Below are 14,214 nucleotides of genomic sequence, written 5' to 3' on the forward strand. Positions count from 1 at the left end.
GACAGGAGCAACCCAACTGTGTGCTTAAACTGCGTCATCATAGGGGTGGGACCAGGCTGAGGCACCCGGAAAGTGAGTCTGGCATTTAGGTAAAACTAGCAGCTAGGAGATGTACTGATACTTGAATCTACTGGGCGTTTGGTGTCTGATATCCATTGTCCCCATTTTATAGGTAAAGAAACTGAGGCTCAAAAGTCCAGGAGTCTCATACACTTCTGTGCAGGTTACTTCACATTTGAAGTAGCTGAGTAATTTTGAACCTAAGTCTTTTTACCACTAAAGACTGCCCATCACAGCTGAGTCTGGCAGTCCAGGCCTACAGCCCCAGTGCTTAGGAGGTGAAGGCAGGAGGAACAGTTCAAGGTCATCAGCCATCACAGTGCAAAGCCAGCCTGGGCAGCACGAGCCCATGCCTCAGAAGACCAAAAACCAATCAATTAAACAAACAAAACAACAACAAAGTGTCCGTCATTCACTCACTCAAACATCTCGTGGCTAGCAAGTCAAAGAACGTCTCAGGTGCAAAATCTAGAGCCATGCCAAGGTGTGGGCACTGGTGGACGCCCCCGTTGATCAGTGGTAGTGCCTTGCTTTCACAGTCCTGGAGTCTGAGCTTAGAAAGTGATCATTGTTTGAGCCATTCAGTCTGAATTGGAGGCAGGCGTGTGTGGATGTAGTTGTGGGGCACTGGCATTCCCAATCTGCCAGCCATTTCCCTCAGGCTACCCCGAAAGGTCAGAATCTGGGGAACAATTTAAATGGAGAAACCCAGACACAGAGAGATTGGAGGAACTAGCCCAAGGTCACCACCCCACTGGAACAGAGGAACCTGTGGTGGAAGATGGGACATTCCTGTTGTTACTGGGCCACAGGGCCATTTTCCATTGACCATCTCAGATTTTTTTGAAGTAATTGAAAAATTAAAGGACCAGAAGTCGTGTCTATTTAGTTCAGTTTTGTTGTTTTTGTTTGTTACTGTTACTGTTTGTAGTACTGGGATTGACCCAGGGCCTTGTTCATGATAAACTGGGCTGCACCCCCGGCCCAGGAGCAGAAGGAATTTTTGTTTGTCTGTTTCGTTTCGAGATAGATAGCATGATATAGCTCAGGCTGGCCATGAACTTGCTGCCTAGCCAAGAATGACTTGAACTTCCATGCTGGGATTACATATGGGCCACGATGTGTGATGGGACCAGATCTTAAAAATGAGAAGCCTGGGAAGCAAGGCCTGCACTTCCGAGAGGCCTAGCTACACACACACATCGTTGAGGTCTCAAAAGCTGTACAGTATTCATATACATGAAACCAGACGACATGAGAGGAAGGCATGAACAAGCATGTGACAGTCAGATATGCATATGGACACATCCCATCAGGCACATTCGCATTGTTTTCTTACCATACATGAGCTCTCTATGTCTACCATGGACACATAACCTCACATGTATACCTTATATGCACACACCTACATACACATAAACCTACATACCATAAGTATTCATGGGTGTGTTCACATACATACACAATCCCTGGACACATATAGTCACACTGTCTGTGAGAGTATGTGTGCACATGTGGCATCTTCACTTGGGCTCATTCTTTCGTGTGCATTACTCAGTCACACACACACACACACACACACACACACACACACACTCACCCTTTGTATACATCTACAATACCAAGTGCACTTGGGTCTCTAAGGCTGCCTTCCGGTTTGGTGATTGGGAGGGTGACTCCCAGGACTCATGGCTAAAGTTTATTACAACAGAGTGATAGAAAGCAAGGGAAAGGCATGTGACATGAAGTCCTGAGGACAGTAGGAACCAACATCTGAGCCAGCTCCTTGGAGTCCCACCGGATGTCCTCAGTTCCTCCAGCATGGGTCCAGAGGATTCTCACACACACACTGAGAGATTCACATGCCCATACATGGGTAAGTGCAGTCATACAGACCTACTCACACACAGACCCGCAAGCACAAGTGTATTTGCACACTCATGTATGAGTGTGCACACAGGCTCCCAGGATGTTCTCCTGTTTCCTTTGGGGCCCTGAGATTCCTCCTACACAGTAGATTCATAATCAGAACTGCCCACAAAAGATCTTAGCCCCAAACACGCTGATCTACAGGCGGGTAGAAAGAAATGACCCAATAATACTAGTTTTCTAGACTCAGAATTCAGAGTTTTTGGCAAAAGGAACACTTTAAAAACACTTTTTTTTTTTGGTTTTTCGAGACAGGGTTTCTCTGTGTAGCTTTGCGCCTTTCCTGGGACTCACTTGGTAGCCCAGGCTGGCCTAGAACTCACAGAGACCCGCCTGCCTCTGCCTCCCGAGTGCTGGGATTAAAGGCGCCACCACCGCCTGGCTCTAAAAACACTTTTAAAAAACAACTTATGAGTATTTTGATCACATGTATGTCTGTGCACTACATGCATGCCTGGTGTCCTCTGAGGTCAGAAGAGGGTGTTGGATCCCCTGGAACTGGAGTTCTGGATGATTGTGAGCTGCCATGTGGGTGCTGGAATTGAACTTTATTCTTCTGCAAGAGCGGCAAGTGGTCTTAACCACTGAACCATCTCTCTAGCCTCTTAAAAAAACATTATTTTGAGGGGGGGTGATTTGAGACAGAGTTTCACCATACTCAACTTAGTGGTACCCACCTTTAATCCCAGCACTCAGGAGGCAAAGGCAGGCAGATCTCTATGAATTTGAGGTCAGCCTGGTCTACAGAGTGAGTTCCAAGACAGCAAGGGCTACACAGAGAAACCTGTCTCAAATAAAAAATAAAAAAAGAAAATTTTATTTTTTTTCTATGTGTCTGAGTGTTTTGCCTGCATGTATGTGTGTGCATGCAATACCCACAGAAACCAGAAGAGGGCGAAAGATTCCCTAGAACTGGATGTGGGTGCTGGGATGAACTTGGTCCTCTGGAAGAGAAGCCAGTGTTCTTAATCGATGAGCCATTCCCTAAAGATTTGTTTTAATTTTAAATGTATCTATATGTCTGTGTGGCAGCGCGTATTTGTGTGTGTGTGTGTGTGTGTGTGTGTGTGTGTGTGTGTGTGTATGCCGTGTACATACACTGCCCACAGAGGCTAGAAGAGGCATCAGATCCCCTGGAGTTGGAGTTGCAGGTAGTTTTGCATTATCTGATGGGCGCTGGGAACTGAACTCGGGTCCTCTAAAAGCACAGTAATTGCTTTTAACCACTGAGCCGTCTCTCCAACTCCCAGAAGACAGTTCTTTGAAGCTTTCATTGGAAGACCTAGAGGGCACAGAGGATCACTGTGAGGTGCGGGGCACAGCTGCTTAGCTGTGTCACTTGGCTCCACAGTGACATCCCTACAATATAGTCCTGGAGTCCTCTCCTCCTCTCCCTGCTTGATCTCTCCTTTCTCCTTCTGTATATACTCTCTAACTGCCAGCCCCGCCTATCCTTCCTCCTGCCTAGCTATTGGCTGTTCAGCTCTTTATTAGACCAGTCAGGTGTTTAGACAGGCAAAGTAACAGAGCTTCACCGAGTTAAACAAATACAGCATAAAAGAATGCAACACATCTTTGCATCATTAAACAAATGTTCCACAGCATAAACATGTGTAACACATCTTAAAATAATATTCTACAACATATACACAAAATAAAAGAAATAAACCAAAAATAAATTAATTAATTAAAGAAAAGCACTTATCTTGTTAATCACAGAACACGCCTGACATTTAGAGTCATGAACACGGCAAAGGGACAGCGGGGCCAAGATGAGACGATGAGGGAAAAGCAGAAAGTAGCGTTCAGAAGACCTGATACCCAGGAACACAGAGAGCCAGATGCTGACGGTTAGCCGAAAGCAGGAGGGAGACCTTGAACAAGGAGGAGACCCGAGGGCTGCCCCATCCTGACCGGTGGGTTAGAGGCTGCGTGCCAGGCTGACTCTGTGTCTTCTCTCCCGAAGGCAGTGTGCCCTGGCAGCTCTCTCTGACGTCCGGAAGTTCCTCAGTGAGGAGGGGGGACATGTGGCGGTGAGTGTGATACCCTAGAAACAGCTGCGAGTGAGACACAGGATTCCTCGCCTCCACCCTGTCTGCCATTTTCTCCTCAGGCACCTGGAAGGAAGCAGGGTGGGGTGGGTGTGCCCCTGGACGCCCGAGGGTGCCAGCCAGAGGGAGAAGCATGCAGAAGCTGTGCAGAAGGAAGTGTGTGGGCCAGCCCTTTCCCGGACGTGTATTTACATTTAATGCCACAGTTCTTCCTTCTAGAAGTTAGGACCAGCAGCTTACCTCAGTCTTTCACACATATGACTGACCTCCTGGCGCAAGGAGCCCTGCCCTGGCCATAGTTTACTATTCCAGAAAGCAGCTGAGGCCAGGTGAGGAAGTTCTACCAGAGTGGGGACCCCTGCAGTCATAGGAAGTGTGTGGCCAGGCAGAACCGGAGAATCTGTGAGGAAGGGCCCAGCCCTGCACACGCAAGCACACGTCCTCCCTACCACGTTCCTCTTGGAGTCGTGCCTCCTGGAGCTCTCTGACGCCAGCTCTAGCCTGTCCTCATGGCTCTGGCACTGCCAGCACTCCGAGGACTCCCCGCTCCTGGGAGGAGCACCTGTTCTGGTCCCGTAACCCACACCCCTTCACTTTGCTTTGCCGACCTGTTTTATTGACGTGAACCCCACAGATATGTTTTCTGTGGTAAAGTGGCTGGGGATGTAGCTCAGTGAGTGGTGTGCTGGCCTAGCAGGCGTGAAGCCTAGGATTGGGCCTCCAGTGTGGGATAAACTGAGTGTGGTGGTGTGAACCTGTAGTTCCAACACTATGGGGTGTGGTGGTGTGAACCTGTACTTCCAACACTATGGGGTGTGGTGGTGTGAACCTGTACTTCCAACACTATGGGGTGTGGTGGTGCGAGCCTGTAGTTCCAAAGCTACGGTGGTAGAGACAGGAGGATCAGAACACCCTTGGCTGTCTAGGGAGTTATAGCCCAGCCTGGAATGCCTGAGACCCCATTTCCAAACAACAACAAAAAAGTGCTTGGGAAATACTTGGAATGAGGCCTTGCCTGGCAGAAGTATCTTTTTTTGTTTGTTTGTGTTTTTGTTTCTTGTTTTTTTGTTTTTAAAAAAAACATGGTCTCATGATGTAGCTCCAGCTGTCCTGGAACTCTATGTAGATCAGGCTGACCTCTAACTCACAGAGATCTGCCTGCCTCTGTCTTCTGAGTGCTGGGATTAAAAGTGTGCACCACCACCATCCAGCTTCAAAACTTATTTCTTTAATAAACTGCCTCTACCACTTTCTGGCAACTCAACCTCCTTCCCTCTTCTTCCCATTTTTCTAGCTGCCTTTCCTAGAAATCTTAGTGGCACCAATCCCCCACCCCCCAGGTTTCTCTGTGTAGCCCTGGAACTCACTCTGTAGACCAGGCTGGCCTCAAACTCAGAGACCCACCTGCCTCTGCTTCCCGATATAGGCCACCATGCCTTTAATGTGGCTCCATTTTTTTTTCTTTTTAAGATTTACTTGTTTATTTTATATATATGTGAGTGTTCTGCATGTATGCCCGCATGCCAGAAGAGGACACCAGATCCCACTACAGATAGTTGTGAGCCACCATGTGGTTGCTGGGAATTGAACTCAGGACCTCTGGGAGAGCAGCCAGTGCTCTTAACCACTGAACCACCTCTCCAGCCCCTGTGGCTCCATTTTTTTTTTTTTTAACTTGAGGGAAACATTCTCAATGTTTTTAAATATATTTTTTGAACATTTCTTTTTTCTGTGCATGTGTGTGGGAGTGTGCTACAGCGCAAGTATCGGGGTCAGAGGGCAACTCACAGGAGCTGGTCTTCCTTCTACCATGTCTGTCTCAGGTCACCTGGCCTGGCTACACACACACACACACACACACACACACACACTCTCTCTCTCTCTCTCTCTCTCTCTCTCTCTCTCTCTCTCTCTCTCTCCCCAACTGTAATAAAAAATAAAAATAAAATAAAAAGGAAAAGAAAAAAGAGGTTTGTTGCTAGGCATGGTAGCACACACTTGTAATCCCAGCACTTGAGAAACATGGGCAGGAGGATTGCTGCAAGTTTGAGGCTCGTGTGTTCTACACAGCAAGTTTGAAGCCAGGCTGACTACATAGTGAGACCTTGTCTCAGCCCCTCAAAAAAACAGATTTAGCTCAGTTTCGAGGCTGAGAGTTCCAAATTGGGCATCCCCCCCCCACCCCCCACTCCCAAGCCCTTGTTAAGGATCTAATAGCATCATGACAGGAGTCCCTGAGGGAAGAAAAGATCACATCTGGAGGTAGGACACCACAGGGCTGGGTAGGCCAGACTTGCTTCTTTCTTGGGAGAACCTGAACATGAACCTTAGGAGACAAACCACAACCAAACCATAGTACCAGGCTTACCGGTTTTGCTAGAACCCAGCTGGCCACACATGAGCTGAGCACCCGCTGTGTCCAGAGCACTGCAGTGTGCATCACCAGAGATAAGCCAGGCTGCTGGCCTGGGCAGCAGGTACCCTGGCAGGAAGCCCCCGTCCACAGAGATGCCTGTACTGCAGCCTTGGGTGGCCTTCTGCTTCCCCAGGACCAGAGTCCTGACTCACCCCCATTTGGTCCTAGGTTTTTGATGCAACCAATACCACCCGAGAACGGAGAGCGATGGTCCTTAACTTTGGGGAACAGAATGGCTACAAGGTGAGGTCTCCTGGGCGCCCTTCAGAGCAGAGCTGTTGCCTATCTGGGCCCTCAGCGGCTCCTTTCACAACCTCCTGGTGCTGGGCATTAGGAGCTGGGCATTAGGAGCTGGGCATTAGGGTGGCCAAGTGTAATTTGAGATGGAGGTGTGGTTTCCTCTCCTCCTGGAGCTTGCTTTCCAAGGCAGTAGTGGGGAATCCAGGATGCAGTGACACACCCCTTAGCTAGAGGATGCTCAGGCCTGGTCAGCAAGGCTGTAGGTGGAAGGGAGAGACCCTGGAAGGAACACAGGTCACTAACCATGTCTCTGGTTCTGCCTCCTCTCCCTGGTCCTCTGCCCTTGCTGTAGACCTTCTTTGTTGAATCTATCTGTGTGGATCCTGAGGTCATAGCGGCCAACATCGTGGTGAGTGGTGCACCTGATCTCCTTGGGATGGCATTGAGACAGGTGCCGAGTGACAGTGGCAGTGAGGTCGAGGCAGGTGAGCCTGGAGTCCTGAGGACCAGTTGTGGGAGGATCGTGTGCTGCGTGGGCCTCCATTCTTGCTCCTTTTGCATCCTCTCCCGTAATCCCTGGACAGCAGGAGAGGAGCTTCAGCCAGGGGTGGCTGGGTGTTTCTATTTAAGACTCGGACTGGTTTCCCGCTCTTATTCTGTGCTCCTTGGTTATCTAAAGAATGGCTATGTCAGCTGGGGGGGGGGGGGGGCGGCTCACGCCTGCAATCCCAGCACCCAGGAGGCAGAGGCAGGCGGATCTCTGAGTTCCAGGCCAGCCTGGTCTACAGAGTGAGTTCCAGGACAACCAGAGCTACACAAAAGCCACATTGGTTTGAAAGATAGTTCAGGGTAGAGGAAGAGCCTCGGGCTTCCCACTGGGCGGCGGGTGAGACCCGGGAGCTTCAGAACCATTCCTGATGGGAGCAGTCCCCAGCCTGGCCCGGCCCCACCTCCCTGATCCCGCCTAGCTGTATCCTTGCTTCCGGCTCTGCCGGGACTCCAGCCCTGATGTGTCCTTGCTCTGTGCCTGGCCCTGGCAGCAAGTGAAGCTGGGCAGTCCTGACTATGTCAACCGGGACAGCGATGAGGCCACTGAGGACTTCATGAGACGCATTGAATGCTATGAGAACTCATATGAGTCGCTGGATGAAGACCTGGACAGGTGGGCGAGAAAGCGCGCAGCCTGCGGCTGCAGTGAGTGGGTGGTGGGGGTCTACTTGGCCAGCTCATTGTGGCTCCCTCTGGTGGCGGCTGGGGGAAGTACACCAAAAGGCGGAAGTGGTCTGATTTCTTGTTTCTTTCCTTGGGGCAGAAATCTGGGCCAGAGGTGATTTACAGAACAGCTGTTGCCTCATCTGGAGCTCTACAAGTCAGGACTTTCTCCTGTCCCTCCATAAAGCCTAATTTCTATGCAGAGGGTCTTTCCAAAAGGCATTGGCAAACATCTCGTGTGCTGCTTTCGATGTGCAGTTGGGGAGGGGGAGGGGGCCAAGCCCGATCTTGCCTACGAACAGCAGTCAGTGGCCAGTGCTTGTCAGGTCCATCTGCCTCCCTCTGGGATAGAAGAGCAAGCGGAAGTGTTGAGTGGCCAGGGGCCGTAGCGGGTGCCCAGCTGGGGGTCCTGCAGCTGGATCAGCACCCTCTTCAGCCAAAGGCCAGACAGTGAGTTTATTCAGGCTTTGGAGGCTTCTGTCTCTGCTGCAGTGAACTGTCTGTGCCATTGTACTGCAAGAGAAGCTGTGTAAATAAATGATGGGTGTGTTCCACTAAACTTTATAGAAAACAGCTTGTGGGCATCATTTGAGTTGTTGGCAGTGGTTTGCCCGCTCTGGACTCTTGGCATAAGTGTAATCAGCAGTAGTTAAATAAATAGCAGTGGAACCTTGGTGAAATCTTACCGTCACCATAAATCATAATTATGGAAAGATGTGGGAGTGTAGATTGCACTGCATTCAGTGAAAGGCTGGAGCGTAAACATACGTTTGAGTGTTTATAATTACATACGAATATGTAATGCGTGTGAGCCAAGGAACACAAGCAGCTGCTAGATGGATGGCTTCTGGGCTGCTTAGAGAACAGGTGCCTGTGTCGGCCATGGTGACACATCCTTCTTCCTCTGCTGGGCTCTGCAGCCGGGCTGGAGCGAATGGCACTTGGCTCTCTCCGTGTATGGCTGTGCTGTTTCCCCGGGTCTTCCCAGTGATGCTTCTTGTCATTCCGCAGTACCACTGTGCAGTGGGCTTCTCCAGAGCCCCAGTTAGGCCTGACAGCAACGGCTGCCCCTGCTTTTATTGGTAGTATCAAGGCAGCAAACACATGGAGACAGTGAGAATATCCAGGGGGCTGTTGGCTAAGTCACAGCTCATCCCCACCACTGCCAACACGAGTGCGCTCTCCAAGCAGAAGCGTCATAAACGTGCCAGGTGGGGAAAGTGGCCAAGGTGGGTTTGTCAGCGGCTGTCGCCAGCACCGTCCTTCTGTGCTGCTCAACCCGTTGTTACCTGGTGTGGAGGGGCAGCTCCCTGGCACATAGATGACCTTGACTGGAGAAGGAAAGCCGACCAGGAACCTTGGGGAGTGGAGTGTTCACCAGCTCCCAGGTCAACCCTAGGGAAAGCTGTCTCGGTTCAGCTTACAGAGCTCGGAGGGAGGCAGGAAGGGGCCTGGGATCACACCGGCGGCGGCAGTAAGTCATCACGTGACTTAACTGACCGCTTCTCTAGATGTCACCTTGGAAGCACGAGTGTCGAACCCCTCACAGTGCTTGTCCGTGTGTCACTGTGGTGTGCCACTGCTGCCTCACCCCGTCACTTGCACACCAGCTCACAGGACTGTGTGTTGTGGTCTCAAATCCAGTGTGAGAGTTGCAGGCTTTATAACTGGTTCCTGTGGCTGCCGATGTGCTTCCAAGGGCCCGGCCACCCTCACAGCGTCTCTCTACCTTCTCTCTGGCAAGGGATCTGTCCTACATCAAGATCATGGACGTGGGCCAGAGCTACGTGGTGAACCGTGTAGCTGACCACATCCAGAGCCGCATCGTTTATTACCTCATGAACATCCATGTGACACCCCGTTCCATCTACCTCTGCCGGCATGGGGAGAGCGAACTCAACCTCAAGGGTCGGATTGGTGGGGATCCTGGACTGTCTCCGCGGGGCAGAGAGGTCAGTGTGTGTGTGTGTGTGTGTGTGTGTGTGTGTGTGTGTGTGTGATGCTCATATGTGCATTGGTACTTTGTGCACTGGGTGGTAGGATGGATACATGAATATGTAGGGGGGCTTCTGTAGCCAGTGTACACTTGAGGTAGACAGTCTTTACTTGGTCTAGGATGGAGGGACGGTGATGTGGCACTAATCAAATGCACTTGAGCAGATACCAGCTGAGCCCTTTCCTGGCAGGGTTATACTACTGTTAGAGAGGCCTGAGTCCCAGCTGTGCCCCTAAAGGCCTTGACACAGTTCGGGGAGGCACTGAGGACTCACAGAAGAGGTCACATGGCCTTGGGGCAGTGGATCAAGATGGGGAAACCTGACAAATATGGGATTGCTCTTGGGGCCTGGGGAGAACACACAGAGCAGCACTTGGGTGTGGGGACCACTGGGAGGTTAGGTGATTTTTGACTAAACCTACTTTTTCCTGAGGTTCACAGAACCCCACTGACCCCATGCTTTGGTGTCCTTTGAGGCAGCCCAGGACCTGTGGGGCTGACTATGCTGTGATGTGTTTCAGTTTGCCAAACATCTGGCTGAGTTCATCAGTGACCAGAACATCAAGGACCTGAAGGTCTGGACGAGCCAGATGAAGAGGACGATCCAGACGGCAGAGGCGCTGAGTGTACCTTATGAGCAGTGGAAGGTGCTCAATGAGATCGACGCGGTAATTACTGTCCCTCCGCCCCTGCCTGCCTCTTGGCCACTGTCCTCTGGCTCAGGGAAAACCTCCTTCCTGAATTTGTGCTCAGTATGGTCTGGAGAGTAATCCATGATAGTCATACTTCTGGTGTTTAAAATAGTCGTTGATTTATTTTGTGTTTGTGTGCGTCTGCACACGTTGATGCCAGTTGCTGTTCCGGAGGTCAGAGGACCACCTAGGGGAACTGGTTATTTTCTCACCTATGTGGGGCCTTGGTGGCAGGCACCTTTGCCTGCTGAGCCACCTCACGGGCCCTACTTCCAGTTTTAAACGAATGAGCTTCTTAAATGTGTAGCAAGGCAGAAGTCAAAGGGTAAGCTGTAGGGGCAGACAGATTGAGTCTCAGTGCTCACCATCATCACATCGGATGCTCAGAGCACCCACGAGTCAGCTCGGCACACTCAGCTTGCATAGGTCGTGTTTGAACTCCACCATCCCCTTTCTACTGGGTTATTTAAAGCAAATTCAGCCATCATATTTCATTTCTCTCTGTATTGCTGAAATAAACTAATGACTCCTTGTTCTCACTAATAGAACCATGTCTTCGTTAAGAAACTTTAAAAAAATAGTCATTAGCACCAGGCATGATAATTTATGCTGGTGAACTCTCCACACTGAAGCCGAGCAGGAGGGTGTAATGTGTTTAAGACCCACCTGGGCTATAGAGTGAGAACTGTTTCAAACCACAAAACCAATTTCAAACAACAAACAACAACGAAAAAAGAAATAAGCATGGTGGCCACGTCTTTAATCCTAGAACTCAGGAGACAGAGGCAGGCGGATCTCTGTGACTTTGAGGCCAGAATGGTCTACAGAGCAAGTTCCAGGACAACCAGAGCTACACAGAGAAACCCTGTCTTGATAAAGCAAAACGAAACAAAACAAACAAAGGAAAGAGGAGTGGAGGGCCCCGGAGATGGGGAGGGGCAGTTTCCTGAATCTGACAGCAGAGTGAAGAAACCTCAGTTATCTGACACTAGAGTAGGAGTGTGTGATGGATTTCCCATGTTTTCTGAGCTTAGGCTAGGGGCTCTGTGTTCTTTTGTGCATTTTTAAGAATTTTTATTTTTATTCATGTGTGTGTGGTTGTCCATGGAGGCCAGAAGAGAGGCTTCTAGAGGAATCTCACACAAGTCATTTCAAGCACAGACTTATGACCTCACTGCTGCTGTGGTTCACAGCCTGGCAGGTGTGGCTGGCTTCTCTGCAATTACAGCGTCAGTGGGAAATGTGTCTCTGCTGAGGCTTGAGGTCTCCTTCAAGCCCCCACGAGTGTTACCAGGATTCATCTCTTCAAGGCTATAGAGTGAGGGCCCGCTGTCTTCCTGGCTGCTACTTACCAGTATCTAAGCTACAGGGCAGCCATAGTTCCTTGCCATATGGACCTCTTAGAATCTGACAACTTATTTCTCCAGTCAGTAAGAAAGAGCCTGTCTCTCCGGTTGATAAAATGGAGTCTTACAGTACAGTGTGACCATGCGGTTGACAGCTCGTTGCCTTTGCCATAATCTGTTGGCTTAGAAGCAGGTCTGGACCCTGCTCACAAGGATCTGAGAGAAGGCCTGACTCACTCACAGGGGTCGCTGCAGGGTCCTGCCACCACGCCTTTACTAAGTGTCCACTTTTCTGCCTCCCTGGAGTCAGACCACAGTCGTCCAGTTGGCTGGGCAGTGGGGAAGGAAGCAGTTACAACTTGGCTGAAACACACTGTGTTGTTACTAGTGTGGCTAAGAGGTACAGGCAAGGCGCTGTTTACTGTTGTCTGGGATTTCCTGTGTGGCTGAAGTTCCCATAAGGAAAGTTTGTATGTATGATGCATCCATTTCAGCATCTGTAATTAGATCCTTCAAATTCTCTGCACCCTTGGGGTTTTTTTTTGTTTTTTGTTTTGTTTTGGTTTTTGGTTTTTTTTGTGAACTTGGTCATCATAAAGTAATAGTTGAGTGTTGTTAGACTATAATTACAATTCTGTTTGTTTTTTTCACATTTCTTTTTTGCTCTATATATTTTACTGTTTGCTGTGCCTATTTTGATTTTAATATAAAATAATTTAAGTCATAACTTGTGGGTTAGTAGAGTGCTTGCTAGCATGCAGAAGACCCTGGGTGGAATCCATAGCAGTGCATCAACTGGTCTTGGGGGCATGCACCTGGAATTTCTGCACTTGGAAGGTAGAGGCTGAAGGGACAGAAGTTCAAGGTCAACCTTGGCTACAGTTTGAGGCCATCTTGGGCTACATGACATGTACTTAAAAAAAAACAAAACTGGCCGGGCGGTGGTGGCGCACGCCTTTAATCCCAGCACTCGGGAGGCAGAGCCAGGCGGATCTCTGTGAGTTCGAGGCCAGCCTGGGCTACCAAGTGAGTTCCAGGAAAGGCGCAAAGCTACACAGAGAAACCCTGTCTCGAAAAACCAAAAAAAAAAAAAAAAAAACAAAAAACAAAAACAAAACAAAACAAAAAAAAAACAACAAAACAAAACTTAGTGATATGAATTTGTGGTCCACAAAAAGAAACAGATTGTTTCTACTTGTCCCTGGAGTTTTAGGGCAAAAGCCCTGGCTCTAGGAGCCTCGGCAGATTGGGTTTCTCCACTGCAGTAGGACAGAGACAAGGCCATAGACAGAGAAAGGAGATGCACTCAGAAGGGCAGGTAGATACAGAGTTCAGTGACCCACACACACACCCCACACCCCACACCCCACACACACCCCCCTCCATCCCCAAGAGACTGAGGGGAACTCTGAGATTTCTTTTAAAGGGGAACAAAGGAAAGAAGGGTTTGGGGTTTGCACAGCTGCCGGAACAGGAAGTCTTCGTTGGTCAGGCTAGTGGTCTGGTCACTGGTTCCTCTCTAGCTCTGAAAGGGGTTCAGGAGAAGCAGTTACCCTGTCACCACTGGAGGGGGACAGTCTGGGGTGCAGCCTCACCTGCATGAGTGAGCTCGCTGTGGGATGATCTGTATGCAAAGCCTAGGGAGTTGTTAATTCCTTATCATAAGGATGTTCAGAGTCAGTCTTGTTGTCTCCGGAAACCAAAATAACTTTCAGAGGAGAGGGGCAGAGGAGAGGGGCAGAGGAGAGGGGCAGAGCAGAGGGGCAGAGGAGAGGGGCAGAGGAGAGGGGCAGAGGAGAGGGGCAGAGGAGAGGGGCAGAGGAGAGGGGGGAAAATATCAAGGAAGCAAAATAGGACCAGAGAGGGACAAGATACAGGTAGTTAGGCTGACAGCTGGTCCTGTCTTCACGGTGACGGAACCCGAGGGCTTAGAAAGGGCCAGGCGGTGGTGGCGCACGCCTTTAATCCCAGCACTCGGGAGGCAGAGCCAGGCGGATCTATGTGAGTTCGAGGCCAGCCTGGGCTACCAAGTGAATTCCAGGAAAGGCGCAAAGCTACACAGAGAAACCCTGTCTCGAAAAAACCAAAAAAAAAAAAAAAAAGAAAGGGACTGTTCACAAAGAAATGGATATGGAAGTCGTGAAGCACATTGTGTTGAGCCGACCTCCTAACAGTCAGGACGATTGCTGTCACTGTTCAGAGGAGAGCAGAAAGAAAGGTCAGCTTGTGAGGTGGGATGGCCCGCATGAAGACCCAGCCTGGGAGTGACCAG

The 14,214-nt window shown here is 49.9% G+C and overlaps 1 protein-coding gene across 2 annotated transcripts in view; it reads left to right on the forward strand.

The window, feature by feature from the left end:
- Positions 1-14,214, forward strand: part of Pfkfb4 (6-phosphofructo-2-kinase/fructose-2,6-biphosphatase 4) — a 42,783-nt gene that overhangs the window by 13,433 nt on the left and 15,136 nt on the right. For both annotated transcript variants that reach the window (XM_059268713.1, XM_059268712.1), the window contains exons 4-9: positions 3,956-4,022; positions 6,625-6,699; positions 7,049-7,105; positions 7,737-7,858; positions 9,653-9,860; positions 10,426-10,572. In XM_059268713.1, coding sequence (XP_059124696.1) covers positions 3,956-4,022; positions 6,625-6,699; positions 7,049-7,105; positions 7,737-7,858; positions 9,653-9,860; positions 10,426-10,572 — 676 coding nt within the window. The remainder of the gene's footprint in view (positions 1-3,955; positions 4,023-6,624; positions 6,700-7,048; positions 7,106-7,736; positions 7,859-9,652; positions 9,861-10,425; positions 10,573-14,214) is intronic.

Source organism: Peromyscus eremicus, chromosome 7 (assembly GCF_949786415.1).
Source record: "Peromyscus eremicus chromosome 7, PerEre_H2_v1, whole genome shotgun sequence".
NCBI lineage: Eukaryota > Metazoa > Chordata > Mammalia > Rodentia > Cricetidae > Peromyscus > Peromyscus eremicus.